Source organism: Rhodofomes roseus (genome assembly GCF_022264815.1).
Source record: "Rhodofomes roseus strain CIRM-BRFM 1785 chromosome Unknown C8Q71scaffold_1, whole genome shotgun sequence".
Taxonomy (NCBI): domain Eukaryota; kingdom Fungi; phylum Basidiomycota; class Agaricomycetes; order Polyporales; family Fomitopsidaceae; genus Rhodofomes; species Rhodofomes roseus.
Window position 1 is genome coordinate 1,425,046 of NW_025952957.1, and position 13,159 is coordinate 1,438,204.

A 13,159-nucleotide genomic window follows, 5' to 3' on the forward strand; every position below is an offset into this window, starting at 1 on the left:
ATAATAGACATGCGCAGAGACGGAGATCAACAATTCAATAGCCTCTCCCTCGTCCGCGAGAGTTGAATCCACCTCCACGGTTGTGAGCGCCACCGCCGCCACCATACGAACCATAGCCATTCTGCGGGGCACCTCCATAACCACCACCATCACCACCGGCGGCGGCGGCACCACCGCCATAACCACCGTAGCCTCCTCCTCCAGCAGCGTAGCCATTGTTTGCAGGATAGCCACCACCAGTGCCATAGCCTCCGTAGCCATTGCTGCCGGACCCGCCATACCCTCCTCCGCTTCCTCCGTAACCGCCGCTACCACCGCCACCGCCGCTGTAACCTCTATAACCACCTCTGCCTCCGTAGCCACCGCCTCGGCCGTTGGCTGCACCGTATCCTCCACCATTACCGTAGTTGCCTCCATACGAGTTGCCCGAGTCGTAGCCACCACGGCCTCTAGGTCCACCCCTGCTTCGGGGCGCTCCATAGCCAGTGCCGGAGCCACCGCGAGAGTTGTAGGACGGATTCGAGTAGGATGAGTACGACTGATTAGATGGGCCATTCGAGTAGCCTCCCTGGTATGAGGACCCGCGATGCGAAGACCCGTCCCGGTAGTCGTTACGTCCACCGTGGTCACGGCCATTGGAGCCATGGGACATGCCGCGTAGAGTAGCACGGTTGTCGTAGCCGCCTCGTCCGCGGCCGCGACCACCCCGCTTAGCGCTTTCTCTGTCCTCTTCGGTGAGGACAGGTCGCGGTCGTCGGACACCCGGAAGCAGGACGGAACGATGCGGCGTCAACTGCTTCGGGAAGAAGTAGAGAGCGGAGAGGGATCGATCGCCCTTGATGTCAGGCAAATTTACGCTGGTTAATGGGGAGTAATAGTGCGACCCGGGGATACAATCAGGATTGGGCAGTAAGCTGCCGCTGATGCCCTTGCTGGCCTTGACGTCGATTGGCATAGGCTGACGAACACGAACGTTAGTATAGCGGTGGTGGATGATTGTACGGACACTGACCTCGTTCTTATCGCGCTTGCCATACAATGCCTCGAGTGATGGATATAACGTATGATCCTCGAAAACGAACATAACATCGTTACCCCACCTGTTGCGACGCTTTTCGTCGTCAGTGATCTTGGGATAATGCTCGGCCATTGCACCAAGTAGACGCTTCTCGTCGATGAAGGGAAGCAGTGCGACACCCTGCCACAGCATTCTCTTGCCGTTCATGTCGACCTCGAAGCTGGGAGGGTAAAAGTCGATGATAGGAGATGTCTCCTCAGTCATGAGATGATGGAAGGCTTCAGGGATGTGCATGCGACTATCGACTGTGGTCAGAAACGTAATGAATGATGAGATGAAAGTACGAACCTAGCAGCAGGGAAGACACCCATCAATTGCTCGAACGGCTTGAACGGTTGACCGAGCTTGAAGTCGATTTGCGTGTGTCTTACCTCCTCAAAATCGCCCGCGAAGGGTGCGAAGTGAAAGGGATAATACCACTGCCAGGAGGGCGTCTGGAAGTGTATCAGAATTGATGCAAGCGCGAAGACTCGATCGACGTACCCCTTGGTAGTAGTATTGCAGAACCCAGGCTAACCCTTCCATGTATCGGGTAGTGATCCTAGTGAAGGGTCAGAATATGCATCTTTACAGAGGCTCGGATGGAACCTTACTCTTTTCTGAAGTTGGCATCGCTATGCTCAACGCCAAACTTGTGCTGGTAGTACCGTTCCTTGTAGCCCGGTTCCCACAGCCTAGGAGATGGAATAAAAAACAATTCGACCGGCAACATTGACGGACTCACTTCACAACATCCTCCTGCTCAACAGTCCCGTCAGCGTTGACTTTCATAGTCAACGACGTCGATACAGGAGCATCATCCTCGTCCTCGTCTCCGAGATCCTCAGGCACTTCATCCGCCTCGACGTCATCAATGCTACGTTTGCGCCCTCGGGGGCCGTCATCAACAGACATAGTGAATTCTTCCGACTGGACAGATGGGTCCGGAATGCCGTCAGCATCCATCTCATCGCTTTGCGCGAGCGTCTCGCTGTTCGGGACAGCGGCGGGATCGGGCTCGAACTCTGGGCTAGTAGGCGCGCCCAATCCAGGGACATCCTCTTCGTCAATCTTCATGTCAGGCTGGGTAGGCAGGGACGCAGGCGGAGCGGCAGGAGCAGAGACAGAGGCGGCAGGAGTCGTAGAATCAGGCTTCGTGACAGCAGGAGGGGATTTCGTCGACTTCGGTTTCAACGGCTGCAGGCCGGCGAGCTCAGCCTTCAGCATCTCAGCAGCACTCATGTTGGCCATACGGATGGCGCGTCTATTCGCGACGACGTCACGATTCGAGCCGGCCAACGCCTGGGCCGCTGTAGGAGCATGTAAAGCGGACTCGGCGTCTTTTGGCCCGCCCATGCCAATGCTGTCTGAGTTCGTAGGTTTAGGGGGAAGAGGGTGGTGCATAGGAGCGGAAGCCGTAGGTGGTGTAGCAGGCGCGATAGGTGTAGCAGTGAGATTCAACGAAGCCGACGGCCCCGCGCCGTTAGCAGCCATGTCCCTTTCGATTTTACGGCGTTTGGTATTCTGTTCCTGACGTTCCTCAGCTGCGATGCGTAAATCAGTGAACGCGCGGTGATTCAATGCACGACAAGGGCATACCTTCACGTCGACGCCGGAAGATGTCATCTTCTCTCTTAGCGAGACCCTCGAGGATGATCTCTGCTCTCGAGAGCTCGACTTGACCATGATTGGTCAGATAACCGCCCATCCGCGGAAGCTCTTCTCTCCAGATTTTGAGCAACGTATCGATCGCACCTTCCCTGATCTCAAGCGATGGCAAGTGAGGCAGGAAGTCATTCCCCACGAAGAAGATGAGGAAGACCCAATCATCGATGGCCTGTTCTAAGTTGAATGGAAAAGGTGCGTTTGACACGCGAAGTTCTGCTTCGAGATATTCGCGCAGCGTAGCAACATCGAGGAAGATGAACGGTTTCTTCTCGACAGGCTTGTTTTGCACCTCTGCTTTGGTGCCCGTACATTGAGCGGCGTAATGCCCTTCTTGGCCACAGATACGGCAAGCAGTCGCACTCCCGGACTGAGAGAAGACATCTTCTCGCAATACCCTAAAGTGTGGCTCGTGAGTGGCTAAAGACAGCATGATCAGATCCGCATCCTGTGATTTGGTTGTCAGCATCTGACAATGCTGTAGCCGTGGGGGACACCTACCAGTCCGTAGATTACGTGCCGTGTATTCGGGTCATGACCAGGGTTTGCCCGTTGACGCCGAATGAAGTCCATGATTTTGTGCTCCCCTTCTCCGGGCACGCCAGCATCAGAAATGATGACTTGTATCTGCGCTATCATTAATCGTGTTGTCCCGTTACGACGACCACTGAACATTACCTCTTTCCAGCCGGGATCTGTGTTCATCTTCTGCACTACCCAGTAGCGCAAAGAGGAAGCAAGCAAGTCCATGAAAGGTGTTCCCGGCGTGATGGCGTTGGAATCCCACGACTTCTTGTTCTTCTCGTCTTCGCTAAGTGTCTTGCCCATAGCTAGTGATTGACTGGTTGAGCGTCATGTCAGACATCCGCAACGGAGACCTCCGTACCTTCCCACATAGCGACTGCCTCCTTCCGTGCCTCCTCTTTCTCCTTTGCCTCCTGAGAGGACCGGAACCGACGGGACCGCTGCTGATTCATCTTCGCTCGTGGTGCAACACCGTCGATGGCCATGAAGAGCAGCTTGCGCGGACGGACCATGTTGACTACGCGTTCAGTATACTGGAAGATCTCAAGCATCATTTCCTCTTCAGTTTCCGGGGCAGGCTGTGGAGGGGGCTTAATGCGCAGTCCGAGACAATGCAGCACGAGTACTCACCTTCCCCTCAGGATGCGTGCACGGGTGGACCTACGGCCTGTGAGCATACAACGGACTCGAACACTAACAGGGAGACCTACAATGCCGTTCATATCGAGGTAGAGGTTGTCAAACTCTACTTCATTGGGGTTAGGCCGGGAGATATCGACGGGCACAGCAACCTCAATGCCCTCGCTGTCCGGGACCTTCACCTCGTCTTCTTCGACCACTGGCAGAACTGCATATAGCACGTCAGCATACGAAGATAAGACACCGCGAAAGTGTGACAACGTACTGATCTTCGGATACTTTTTACTCAGCCAGCGAAACAATGCCGGAACACCCTGAACGAAGGACGCTTGGGTCAGATGCTGAGAAGACGGAACGACAAGAGACGTACCATGATTCAATTACAGCGAATGTAGATGTAAAAAGCGGGGTATTGAATGGCCTGAAGCCCTAACAGCTGGCCAAGGTCGTCGAGAGCGTCGTCGAGCACGTCGACGAGTAGCGTTTACAGCCGGCTGGAGCCTGAGGGCGGCCAACGGCACTCGCGTAATGGGTCGCACGGTCACGCGGGTGGCGATCGAGAACGCGCTTTGGGCATGACTCGAGTCACTCTCCAATCCCAGTCTCGACAAAACATATCTGCTCAGCCCGTCCGCCCGCTCCTTCTCAGCCGCTGTCTGTTCCACACCCACCATGTCCCCTGCCCCTACCCTGGACACCCAGGTCCAGCCGCCTAACGGCGACCTCACCCATGTTGGGCAGCTGAAATCGCAGAAACAGATGACCAAGGCTGAGCGGCGCGAGCTGCAGGAGAGACAACGCGCTGCCAAACAAGCCAAACAAGCCGGGCCCGCGAATGGAGTCAATGGCAAGGCACCGAACAGCGTGAAACAGGGCCCTACTCCCTCTACGTCTAATGCACCAGCTCAAAAGAAGGGAGCGAAGCCTCCTGAGACACCTACCCGACCCCGTTCGCAGTCGGTCAGCAGGAAGGATCCCAAGACCACGCCTGCTGCTGCCGCCGATGCGTCAACGGAGAAAGCGCGCGGCCTCCGCATATTCGCGCACTTTGGGCTGCCCAAGCCCGTGAGTGCGGCCAAGGGTGAAATCCACCCGACTATCGTGCGGCTCGCGCTGCAATTCGCGAACTTCAAGATCGCCGGCGCGAACGCACGATGCATCGCTACTCTGACTGCATTCAAGACAGTGAGTCTCTCAGTCGATCGGCACTTGTGAAACCGTGTGACTGATGCGCCTCGTTGCAGGTTATCCAGGACTACTCCACACCGCCGAATAATACACTCTCTCGACATCTCATGACGCATCTGTCACCTCAGATCAGCCACCTCGTTGCAGCCAGACCCATGTCGGTGACAATGGGCAATGCAATCCGGCAGCTGAAGCTTGAGATCAGCGGTTCAGATATAGATTTGCCCGAGCAAGACGTGAGTCGATCTGCGGTCGTCCATACATGCCCGAGTACTCACTGTCGTCTCATCCCAGGCGAAAGACGCATTATGTCTCAAGATAGACAACTACATCCGGGATCGGATTATCATCGCCGATCAAGTCATTCAGGAAACTGCAGGAAACAAGATCAAGGACGGCGATGTTATTCTGACTTACGCGCGGTAGGTTCCCGTTCATTGGGTACGTCATTGCAGCGCTTACTCGCATCGTAGATCATCTATAGTCGAGAAGGTCCTTCTCGGTGCGCACGAGGAAGGCCGTGACTTCTCCGTCATCGTCGTCGACTCAAGACCCATGCTAGAGGGTGGGCTTGCAGTCGTACACCAGTGACTCGTTGCTGACGTCTCTCCGTAGGCAAACGGTCACTGTCCGTGTTGTCCTCAGCCGGCATTCAATGCACTTATTGCCTCTTGCCCGCCCTCGGATCCGTCATGAACGAAGTTTCGATGGTTCTCGTGGGGGCGCATTCGATCCACTCGAATGGCTCGGTCTTCTCAAGAGCCGGTACCGCTCTCGTCGCTATGATGGCGAAACGGCATTCGGTTCCGGTCGTTGTGTGCTGCGAGACATACAAGTACTCCGAAGGAGTACAATTAGACAGCTTTACGAAGAACGAATTAGGTACGTCGTTCAGATCATCTGTGTCATTGCTGTTGAATAACAGTTGTGGTACTCAGCACCGATCGGCGACTTGTTCTCATCGTTCCCACTCACGAAGCCGCGAGAGGCGTTGACGCTCCAGAACGGGCCGAACCTGGAGATCCTTAATCCATTATACGACCTTACTCCGCCAACGTGCATTACGGCCGTCGTCACCGAAGTCGGCGTTATCCCGCCAAATTCGATCAGCTCGATACCTCTCGCGCTGGGTCGACTCCTCTGATCCACCCGCTTCCGCGCTGCATTTGTGTTTCGTTCGTCGACTTACGTTATCATCTAGCATCGCATCGTCGCATCCTTTTGTTCACGCATTGACATCCCTCGCATTTGCTCTCATCAGGACGGTTCTTGCATGCTATCTACTCGTATCGTACCATCCGCTAGGTATTTGGTAGTTGTTCCACTCGTGTACGATCGGCAGCAGTTAAAGTATGGCATTCAAATTGCCGGATGTTGTATCAATGGAGTAGATTGTATCACTGTCTGGTGCCTATCGACATCCAGTTAAGGTAGACGCATTATGAGTAAGAAAGGTAGGTCTAAGCGGAAACAGTACAGTAGCATACTATCTAGACTGTCTTCTTCTCCCGCTCTATGATCTTCTTCTCTATCCACTCGAACGCTGCGTCTGTCGCGTGTTCAACGGGCTTGTCAAAGAGATAGGGCAAGATTGGGACAATCGCAAGGCCAGTCGCAGTCGGACCCCACATTTTGACACGCGGGTTCTTCACGTTTGCGAATGCCTTCTTCGCCTGGTGTACAGCGGTATGAATGGTGAAAGCAGGAAGTGCCCTGATTTCGAGGACACTTGTCAGGGCTTCAATGAGGTAAACGAAGGATAAATGCTCACATCGACGCGATGGACTGGAAAGTGGCGCGCTTTACAGCAACCATACCAACTCTGGTTGGCTCAGAGAAATGTGCTGCCTCCAGAGGTGACGGTCCTCTCCGATGTGCCTTATACGCTTCGTAACCGACATCTCTGCGAGCGACAATGTTAGAGCAATGTTGGCATAAATGGGATAGTAGAGCACAACTCACCCGGTGAGATATAACCAAGAGATGCCATAGGCAGCCGTCACGACTGCTGGTGGCACGACTGGGCGAAACGCCTCTCCAATATCACTGGTCTGGTGTAAATCTATCGCTGTTCATCGTTGCAGTGTGGAGGTTTGCACGTACATAGGCGACGTAGCGCTGCCCCGCGCGTAAGACGGTCCGCAGGCGTGCACCGTACGCCATGTACCGGACTTCACTGTCGGTAGAGTCGACGTCGCGGTCGGCAAGGCTGTCGAGCTCCTGCTTTGCCTTCTCCTCTACGGGCTCTACGGACGAGGACATTGTGTGCAGTGGTATGTATGCAAACGAGTTGCAAACGAGCAAGAGGACTCGCCGAGCAAGAGGCCGAGGGTGGCGCAGCCCGGCGGCGCCGGGCGAGCCACGGTGGCCGGAAAAGGGAGGCCGGCGCTTGCCGAGGGGAGGGGACACTGTCACGCCCAAGTTCCCGTGTTTGACTCCAACGCGTCCTCGACGTTCTGCGCCCTCCAGCCCGCCATGGCCACCCTCGTAGCTCACCCCCAGGATACCCCCCGCGACCCCGCCTCCCTCTCGCCGGAGCAGGACGCCCTCCCGACCAAGATCAGCGCATACTACAGCCTCGTCTTCCCCAGTTTCACCTACTATCTCCAGACCCTCAATGTCACGATTGGCCGACGTTGCATCCCCGCCAACACCGCCTCCTCATCGGACAGCCCTCAGGTTGACGTTGACCTCGGTCCTTTGAAGAGTGTGTCGCGCCTTCATGCGAAGATTGAGTATGAGGAGGAGGAGGAGCGTTTCGTCCTTATTGTCATCGGACGTAACGGGGCTTGGGTAGATGGTGTCTGGTCGGGCAGTGGAAGTAAGGTCCCACTGAACGATAGGTGCGTTCTCCAACCCTTGCTGTCAGTGTCGGGAAGCTTCATTGTCCTTCGTGCTACAGGTCACAGATCCAAATCGCCTCTCGGACCTTCCACTTCATCCTCCCGCCTCCTCCTGCACCTGAGGACTCTCCGTCACCCAGTTCGAATTCATCCGACAACCGTGCCCGGTCTCGGTCACCCTCTCTTGACATTGTCGACGTCACCTCAATCTCGCCTCCGTCCTCTATTCCACCATGTTCACCGCCACCGCCCCCGGCCCCTGTCTCTCCGCTATTACCTGCTAAGATACCCCCATTATCGGAGGCATCATTGCCCAACTCTAATAGCATAAGCAAGTTCAAGACGAATGCGAAGAAACGTAAGAAGTCGGACGCCCTCCCGCCGCCTCCGCCTCCCCCGGAGGTTATGCCCCCAAAGCCGCCGTTTACGTATGCCCAGTTGTGCTATCGGGCCATCAAGGCGTTGGGCGGAAAGGCGTCTTTGCAGGAGATCTGTCAGTGGATACGCGAGACGTTCGATTGGTACAAGTATTGTGCTAAAGACTGGGAGGTACGTGGCGTACCATATACGCGCATTTTCGGGCTTGTTGAATGATTTCCGCAGAGCTCGGTTCGACATAACCTCTCCTCGAATCCTGGATTCAAGAAGGTACTACGAAGTAAAGAAGAGAAGGGCAAGGGTGCACTCTGGCTGGTGGACGAGGCCTTCGAACATAGCTTCGAGGAGCAGGATGCCCGAAGGCAAGCTGCTGCAGCGGCCGCTAGCGCGGGCGGTAAGGACGGCAAACTCTCAAGCAAGAAGTCAAAGAATGCCGTCCCTTTGGAGCCACTTTTCAAGCGAAGCGTAAAGGGAGACGTTAAGGGCCTTCTCCCGCCGCCACTCACGTCGACACCACTGATGTTCAAGACGAACTCGACGTTAACACCTCATGCTTATCCTCCGACTGCTGCATCTCTTCATCCATCATCGTCCGCACCTGTTGTCAAGCTCGAACCATCGCCTGCTCCTCAGATAAAGACCGAACTGTCACAGACACTGGAGATACCCACCGCACCCACGACGGTCTTCCAGGTATCTCCGCAACCGGCGCCAGTACCTGCTCCGACATCGTCCGTCTCCCCCGCTACGAACCCTCTCTCGTCTTCGGTTGCCACACCGTCACTATCAAGCGCTCCTGCCATCCCCACCACCGTCCGCATCCCTATCATCGTCGGTCATGTTCCACAGTCTTCCACGTCTAGCGCCCCGGCTGCTCCTCCGAAGCCCATCGTTCTGCATGACAACTCGCTCATCCTCAACCCCGAGATCTTCTCGCATCTGACTTCAGAGCACCTCAAGGACCTCGAGGCACTCGGTGCCCAGAAGGCGCTTGAGATCTTGCAGAGCTACATCGTGCGCTACTACAAGGAGAAGCTCAAGGCCGAGGGTGGCCGTAGCCGTGGACGCGGCAAGCCGAAGAAGGTGAAGGTCCCACCGACTGGGGCTGGAGTAGGGAGAGGAGACGCTGCGAGCACTGGTCCGTTCACGACAGCGCCACTGCCACCACGGGCTCTCAACGCCCCGGACCATGCATCGCCCGACTCTGCCCCCACTGTCCCAGTGCAAGCCTCGCCTTCTGCACCTGGGCCGCCTCCTCCTGAGGCGGAGGCTGCACCGTCCCCGATCTTGGTGATCGACGATGATTCGGACGAGGGTCCAGCAGCGAAACGTCGGCGCCTCGACGAACCTCCGGTGCCTTCCTGACTTCGAAGGCGCGCATGCGCGTTCGGGCTCGTACGTTTCCACTTTCCATTCCCCGGATACTGTCAGTAGGAACATTGAGCAGTCACGCCCCCATCCACGTTCCCGTCTGCCGTCAGACGTTTATGTATTGTCATGGATAGAGTTATCGGTATGGTATTGTATCATTACTAGTTCTTGGCTCATGGCCGCAATCCATCGACCCACGCCGAGCGCGGGTCTTGCAGTTATCGCACGTCTGTCGACCAGCGTTCGTTCATCTCCGCGCGCGTGATCACTCAGAACCACACATCAGCATAGGTATGGGGGCAATGAGCATAGGTACAGCATGTCGATTGCATGTTATAGACTGAATCGTAGAAATGTGACATATACATAGGGTTTGACGTTGCGTAGCGGATATCACCGTATGCCCACACACCCAACCAGCGGTATATGTGGGCGTCCACCCACCCACTCTCCTTTCCTTCCCACTACCACGACCTTCCTCTCGCTCGCGATCGCGCTTCGTGGCGCGCTCTTGACGGGCTATATACATATAGCATAGTGAAATATTCCGGTAGGTCGGATCCATGAGTTGATGTGCTTGCAGTCCGTGTTCGTTCGTCGCGTTAGCATACGACGAGATCGCTTCGTCAGTGCTTGTTGGATTCGACGAAGCGATGGCGCCAGACCTCCGCGAGGTCGACGGCTTTCTTCCAGAGCTCGATCGCGTCCTCGCTCCAATTCGCGTGCCTTCGGAGGTCCGAGAAGTCCGCAATAGCTGCAGCAGCACCCGAAGTCTGTGAGAGTAAAATAAGTTAGTAAAAGATTGTTTAAGAGTGAGACATGAATACATACAATGAGGACATCAATTTGAACATTGTTCTGTGCTTCTTGCATCTCTCCCATAGCCCATTTGGCCTTCAGCAGGAGTTTCTTTGCTCCTGGGGTGCTTGCTTTGGTAGGAGTATGGGCAAGCAGTTCACCATAAGCATTGATGGCTGAGGCCCATTCTGCTGCAAGCTTGGTCCCAAGGCCACTGAGAGACCTCAAGACCCTTGACTTGTGAGGCCTGGGAAAAGTGCGCTTGATGGGAGAATGTGGCTGGGTAGGAGGGTTGATTGGCTGTGGGGCAATGGCAGTGCTGGACGATGAAGCAACGGGATTGCTGGGGGGCTCAAGAAGAGAGGGAGAGGTGCCATATTCAGAAGACTGATCTGTGTGTCCTAGATCATCGGTGTCCACATCAGCCTCTGAGGCATGATCATCCATCTCAGAGTCCAAGATGGCATGCTCCAGGGCAGGGTCATAAACTGTCCATGAAGGCGTGTCTGTAGCATCACTGCCAGCAATTGAAACGGAGCCACTGGGTGGCTCAGATGGCCTGGGAGGGAGAGGTGGAATAGGCCTGATATGGCGCAAATTGATGGCAATCACAGCGGAGCTCTGTTGTGGAGTGAGATAAGGCATGTCAGAAGTTTGTGACAGATCTATGTGACCTACAGACATGCCTCCTGGCCTGGGAGCAAACCCAATATTGGACACCACAGGAAGTGAGGAAGGGGATGGTCGGGTGGCAGGCATGGTGTTGATAAACTTGAGTGCAGGTGTGGTGTCTTTGGAACTTGCGTGCTTCATTGATCCAGCTTCACTGCCAGAGATGTAGCCCTCTGTTACATACATCTGGTCAGTACCTGAGTGCTGATTGGCGATCCAATCAGACATACCATCAGCAATGGGCTTGTGGGAGCTAGTGTGAAGCTGTCTATGGTGAACAGACATGCAAGAGTGGCTGGGTGGTGAAGGTGTGTTGGTGGTGGTTGATGGGAAAAAGGGAAGGGGACAAAGGGGGCCATCAAGTGCTCCTTATATACCCATCAGAACCAAACAATGATAAACAAAGTGGCACCACTCCTTCCATTTTTCCTATTGGCTGATCACAGATCAATGAATTACTCAGCATGACAGATCATGTCATGTGATCAAAGCCTTGCTGCTTAGTAACTCTGTACTGCTCAATGCATGATTACTCCACTCTGTAGCATGTTAGTTCTAAGACTGGATTGCCAACTACATGATGTGGGGTAGATAAGATTCAATGTTAGACGGGGCTTTGTAGTGATTGTAAGCTAACTTGTCAGTGATTGGGTGAATCCCATTGACAACTACGCGGCAATGGCAACAATATCCGCCGAACGCATGCGACAAGAGCATCAACGTGCGCAACACAAGTGTGCGCATAGGTATGATCGTCGCGATCGAGGCCGATTCCATGAGGTTGCCACCGCGACAATACCGAGACAATGCTCGCGCGATGCGCAGTCGCGAGACACAATGAAGGTTCCTTCCCGTCGGGAGCCACGTTCGTGGTAGGTATAGACCACAGCGGATTCGCCCGAAATCGAATTGAGCGGCCACTCTGTGCGGTTGTTGGGCCAGTCGTGCGGTGGACGTTTGAACGTTTGACGGTCGTTGGACGGATCGAGCATGAGAACAACGGTCAATGTCATCGTCGACCGAAGACGGCGCGATCACTCGCATTTGAGTCGCACGCCGCCGCAGCTCAGCGGCTCTTGTCGTACGGGGCGAGCTCCATCCCGTTCCTCACGGCCTTCGCGAGCAACGTTCATGGCAACAATACTTACATTCTTGGGAACCAGCTCAGCGTCCGCGCCCGCATCAGAGTGGCGCGCGAATCCGGGGAAGTGCAGCGAGGTTATCAGATTCGCCGGCCGGGGTCAGCGCCAGTGGGAACATCGTGCTCGGTCACTGGGCTTTGCGTATGGGGGCGTGCACTGTGCAACGCGGACAAGGACTCACTCACGGTCATAGACAAAGCTTCCGCGTATGTCGCCTGTACCCTCCTGTACCTCATTGACGTAGCGCTGACGCCAGAGGAAGGCGTAAATAACGAGAAAGGAAGAAAGCGCACGGTCCTTCCACGATTGGGTTCGCAGAGCCTATTGAGTCGGGGACGCCCGGCGATGGCCTGCCTTCGGCCTGGGGTAGGTCATGCATAAAGAGTACGTCAAGATACACGACGTAGGATGCGCGGGGAAAGAGAGGAGATGCAATAAAAGGTGACGCTGGGGGCTGCACTCGACGTGGTGTGATGAGCGAACAGACGACGTCGCGCGGGCAGGTGACGACCTGAGGCCAGTGGGGAGCGACGGTGGCTTCGAGAGAATGACAGCGCGGAGGACGGGAGGGGAGACGTGCTTACCGTGATTGGCGGGGGAGGGACAGCGGGACGAGGGCCACATTGCGGGGAGCATGCGTGGCGGGTGGGCAGATGATTGCGGCTGGACACGTCCGCGGGCAGAACGAGGATGTACAAACGTGCGTTGTGTTGGCGCACCCACGGCTGGTGACGCCTGCGAGGTTCTGCGGGCGTTCGCGGGCGAGGATAAATAATAGGGGCTGCCTCTGCTGGCGGAGTAAGCTGGGTGCGGTGGCGGGCGGTGTCGCAGTGCGGCGGTGGTCAGGCGGCGGGCGGGCTGTGGCGGGCGGGGCGGGGGCG

General features: G+C 55.7%; 6 protein-coding genes across 6 annotated transcripts; 3 read left to right on the forward strand and 3 right to left on the reverse strand.

The window, feature by feature from the left end:
• Positions 1 to 34: 34 nt before the first annotated feature.
• Positions 35 to 4,502, reverse strand: C8Q71DRAFT_852499 (exoribonuclease 2; the record flags this gene model as incomplete). Its single annotated transcript, XM_047926834.1, has 14 exons — positions 35 to 958; positions 1,013 to 1,316; positions 1,367 to 1,512; positions 1,562 to 1,619; positions 1,672 to 1,752; positions 1,803 to 2,601; positions 2,657 to 3,170; positions 3,224 to 3,349; positions 3,401 to 3,552; positions 3,609 to 3,825; positions 3,878 to 3,907; positions 3,958 to 4,094; positions 4,152 to 4,200; positions 4,476 to 4,502. The coding sequence occupies 14 exons, from the start codon at positions 4,500 to 4,502 to the stop codon at positions 35 to 37; spliced, it is 3,564 nt and encodes a 1,187-aa protein (XP_047784791.1).
• A 56-nt stretch (positions 4,503 to 4,558) lies between these two features.
• On the forward strand, positions 4,559 to 6,218 carry C8Q71DRAFT_696757 (eukaryotic translation initiation factor 2B delta subunit; the record flags this gene model as incomplete). Its single annotated transcript, XM_047919932.1, has 6 exons — positions 4,559 to 5,071; positions 5,131 to 5,310; positions 5,369 to 5,496; positions 5,548 to 5,639; positions 5,690 to 5,956; positions 6,013 to 6,218. The coding sequence occupies 6 exons, from the start codon at positions 4,559 to 4,561 to the stop codon at positions 6,216 to 6,218; spliced, it is 1,386 nt and encodes a 461-aa protein (XP_047784792.1).
• A 165-nt stretch (positions 6,219 to 6,383) lies between these two features.
• C8Q71DRAFT_22996 (mitochondrial 18 KDa protein-domain-containing protein) lies at positions 6,384 to 7,460 on the reverse strand. Its single transcript, XM_047917161.1, has 5 exons — positions 7,178 to 7,460; positions 7,037 to 7,125; positions 6,846 to 6,977; positions 6,562 to 6,787; positions 6,384 to 6,485 (listed from the first exon to the last, which is right to left on the reverse strand). The coding sequence occupies exons 1-4, from the start codon at positions 7,334 to 7,336 to the stop codon at positions 6,565 to 6,567; spliced, it is 603 nt and encodes a 200-aa protein (XP_047784793.1). The 5' UTR covers positions 7,337 to 7,460; the 3' UTR covers positions 6,384 to 6,485; positions 6,562 to 6,564.
• A 1-nt stretch (position 7,461) lies between these two features.
• C8Q71DRAFT_23299 (fork head domain-containing protein) lies at positions 7,462 to 9,949 on the forward strand. The gene is made up of 3 exons (XM_047917172.1): positions 7,462 to 7,917; positions 7,977 to 8,466; positions 8,521 to 9,949. The coding sequence occupies exons 1-3, from the start codon at positions 7,550 to 7,552 to the stop codon at positions 9,658 to 9,660; spliced, it is 1,998 nt and encodes a 665-aa protein (XP_047784794.1). The 5' UTR covers positions 7,462 to 7,549; the 3' UTR covers positions 9,661 to 9,949.
• A 9-nt stretch (positions 9,950 to 9,958) lies between these two features.
• Positions 9,959 to 11,465, reverse strand: C8Q71DRAFT_730827 (uncharacterized protein). The gene is made up of 3 exons (XM_047922130.1): positions 11,367 to 11,465; positions 10,498 to 11,309; positions 9,959 to 10,439 (listed from the first exon to the last, which is right to left on the reverse strand). Exons 1-3 carry the CDS (start codon positions 11,419 to 11,421, stop codon positions 10,293 to 10,295), a joined length of 1,014 nt encoding a protein of 337 aa, XP_047784795.1. The 5' UTR covers positions 11,422 to 11,465; the 3' UTR covers positions 9,959 to 10,292.
• Positions 11,466 to 11,902: 437 nt separating this feature from the next.
• C8Q71DRAFT_730835 (uncharacterized protein) lies at positions 11,903 to 13,152 on the forward strand. Its single transcript, XM_047922131.1, has one exon. It carries the CDS (start codon positions 11,943 to 11,945, stop codon positions 12,657 to 12,659), a length of 717 nt encoding a protein of 238 aa, XP_047784796.1. The 5' UTR covers positions 11,903 to 11,942; the 3' UTR covers positions 12,660 to 13,152.
• The last annotated feature ends 7 nt before the right edge of the window (positions 13,153 to 13,159 follow it).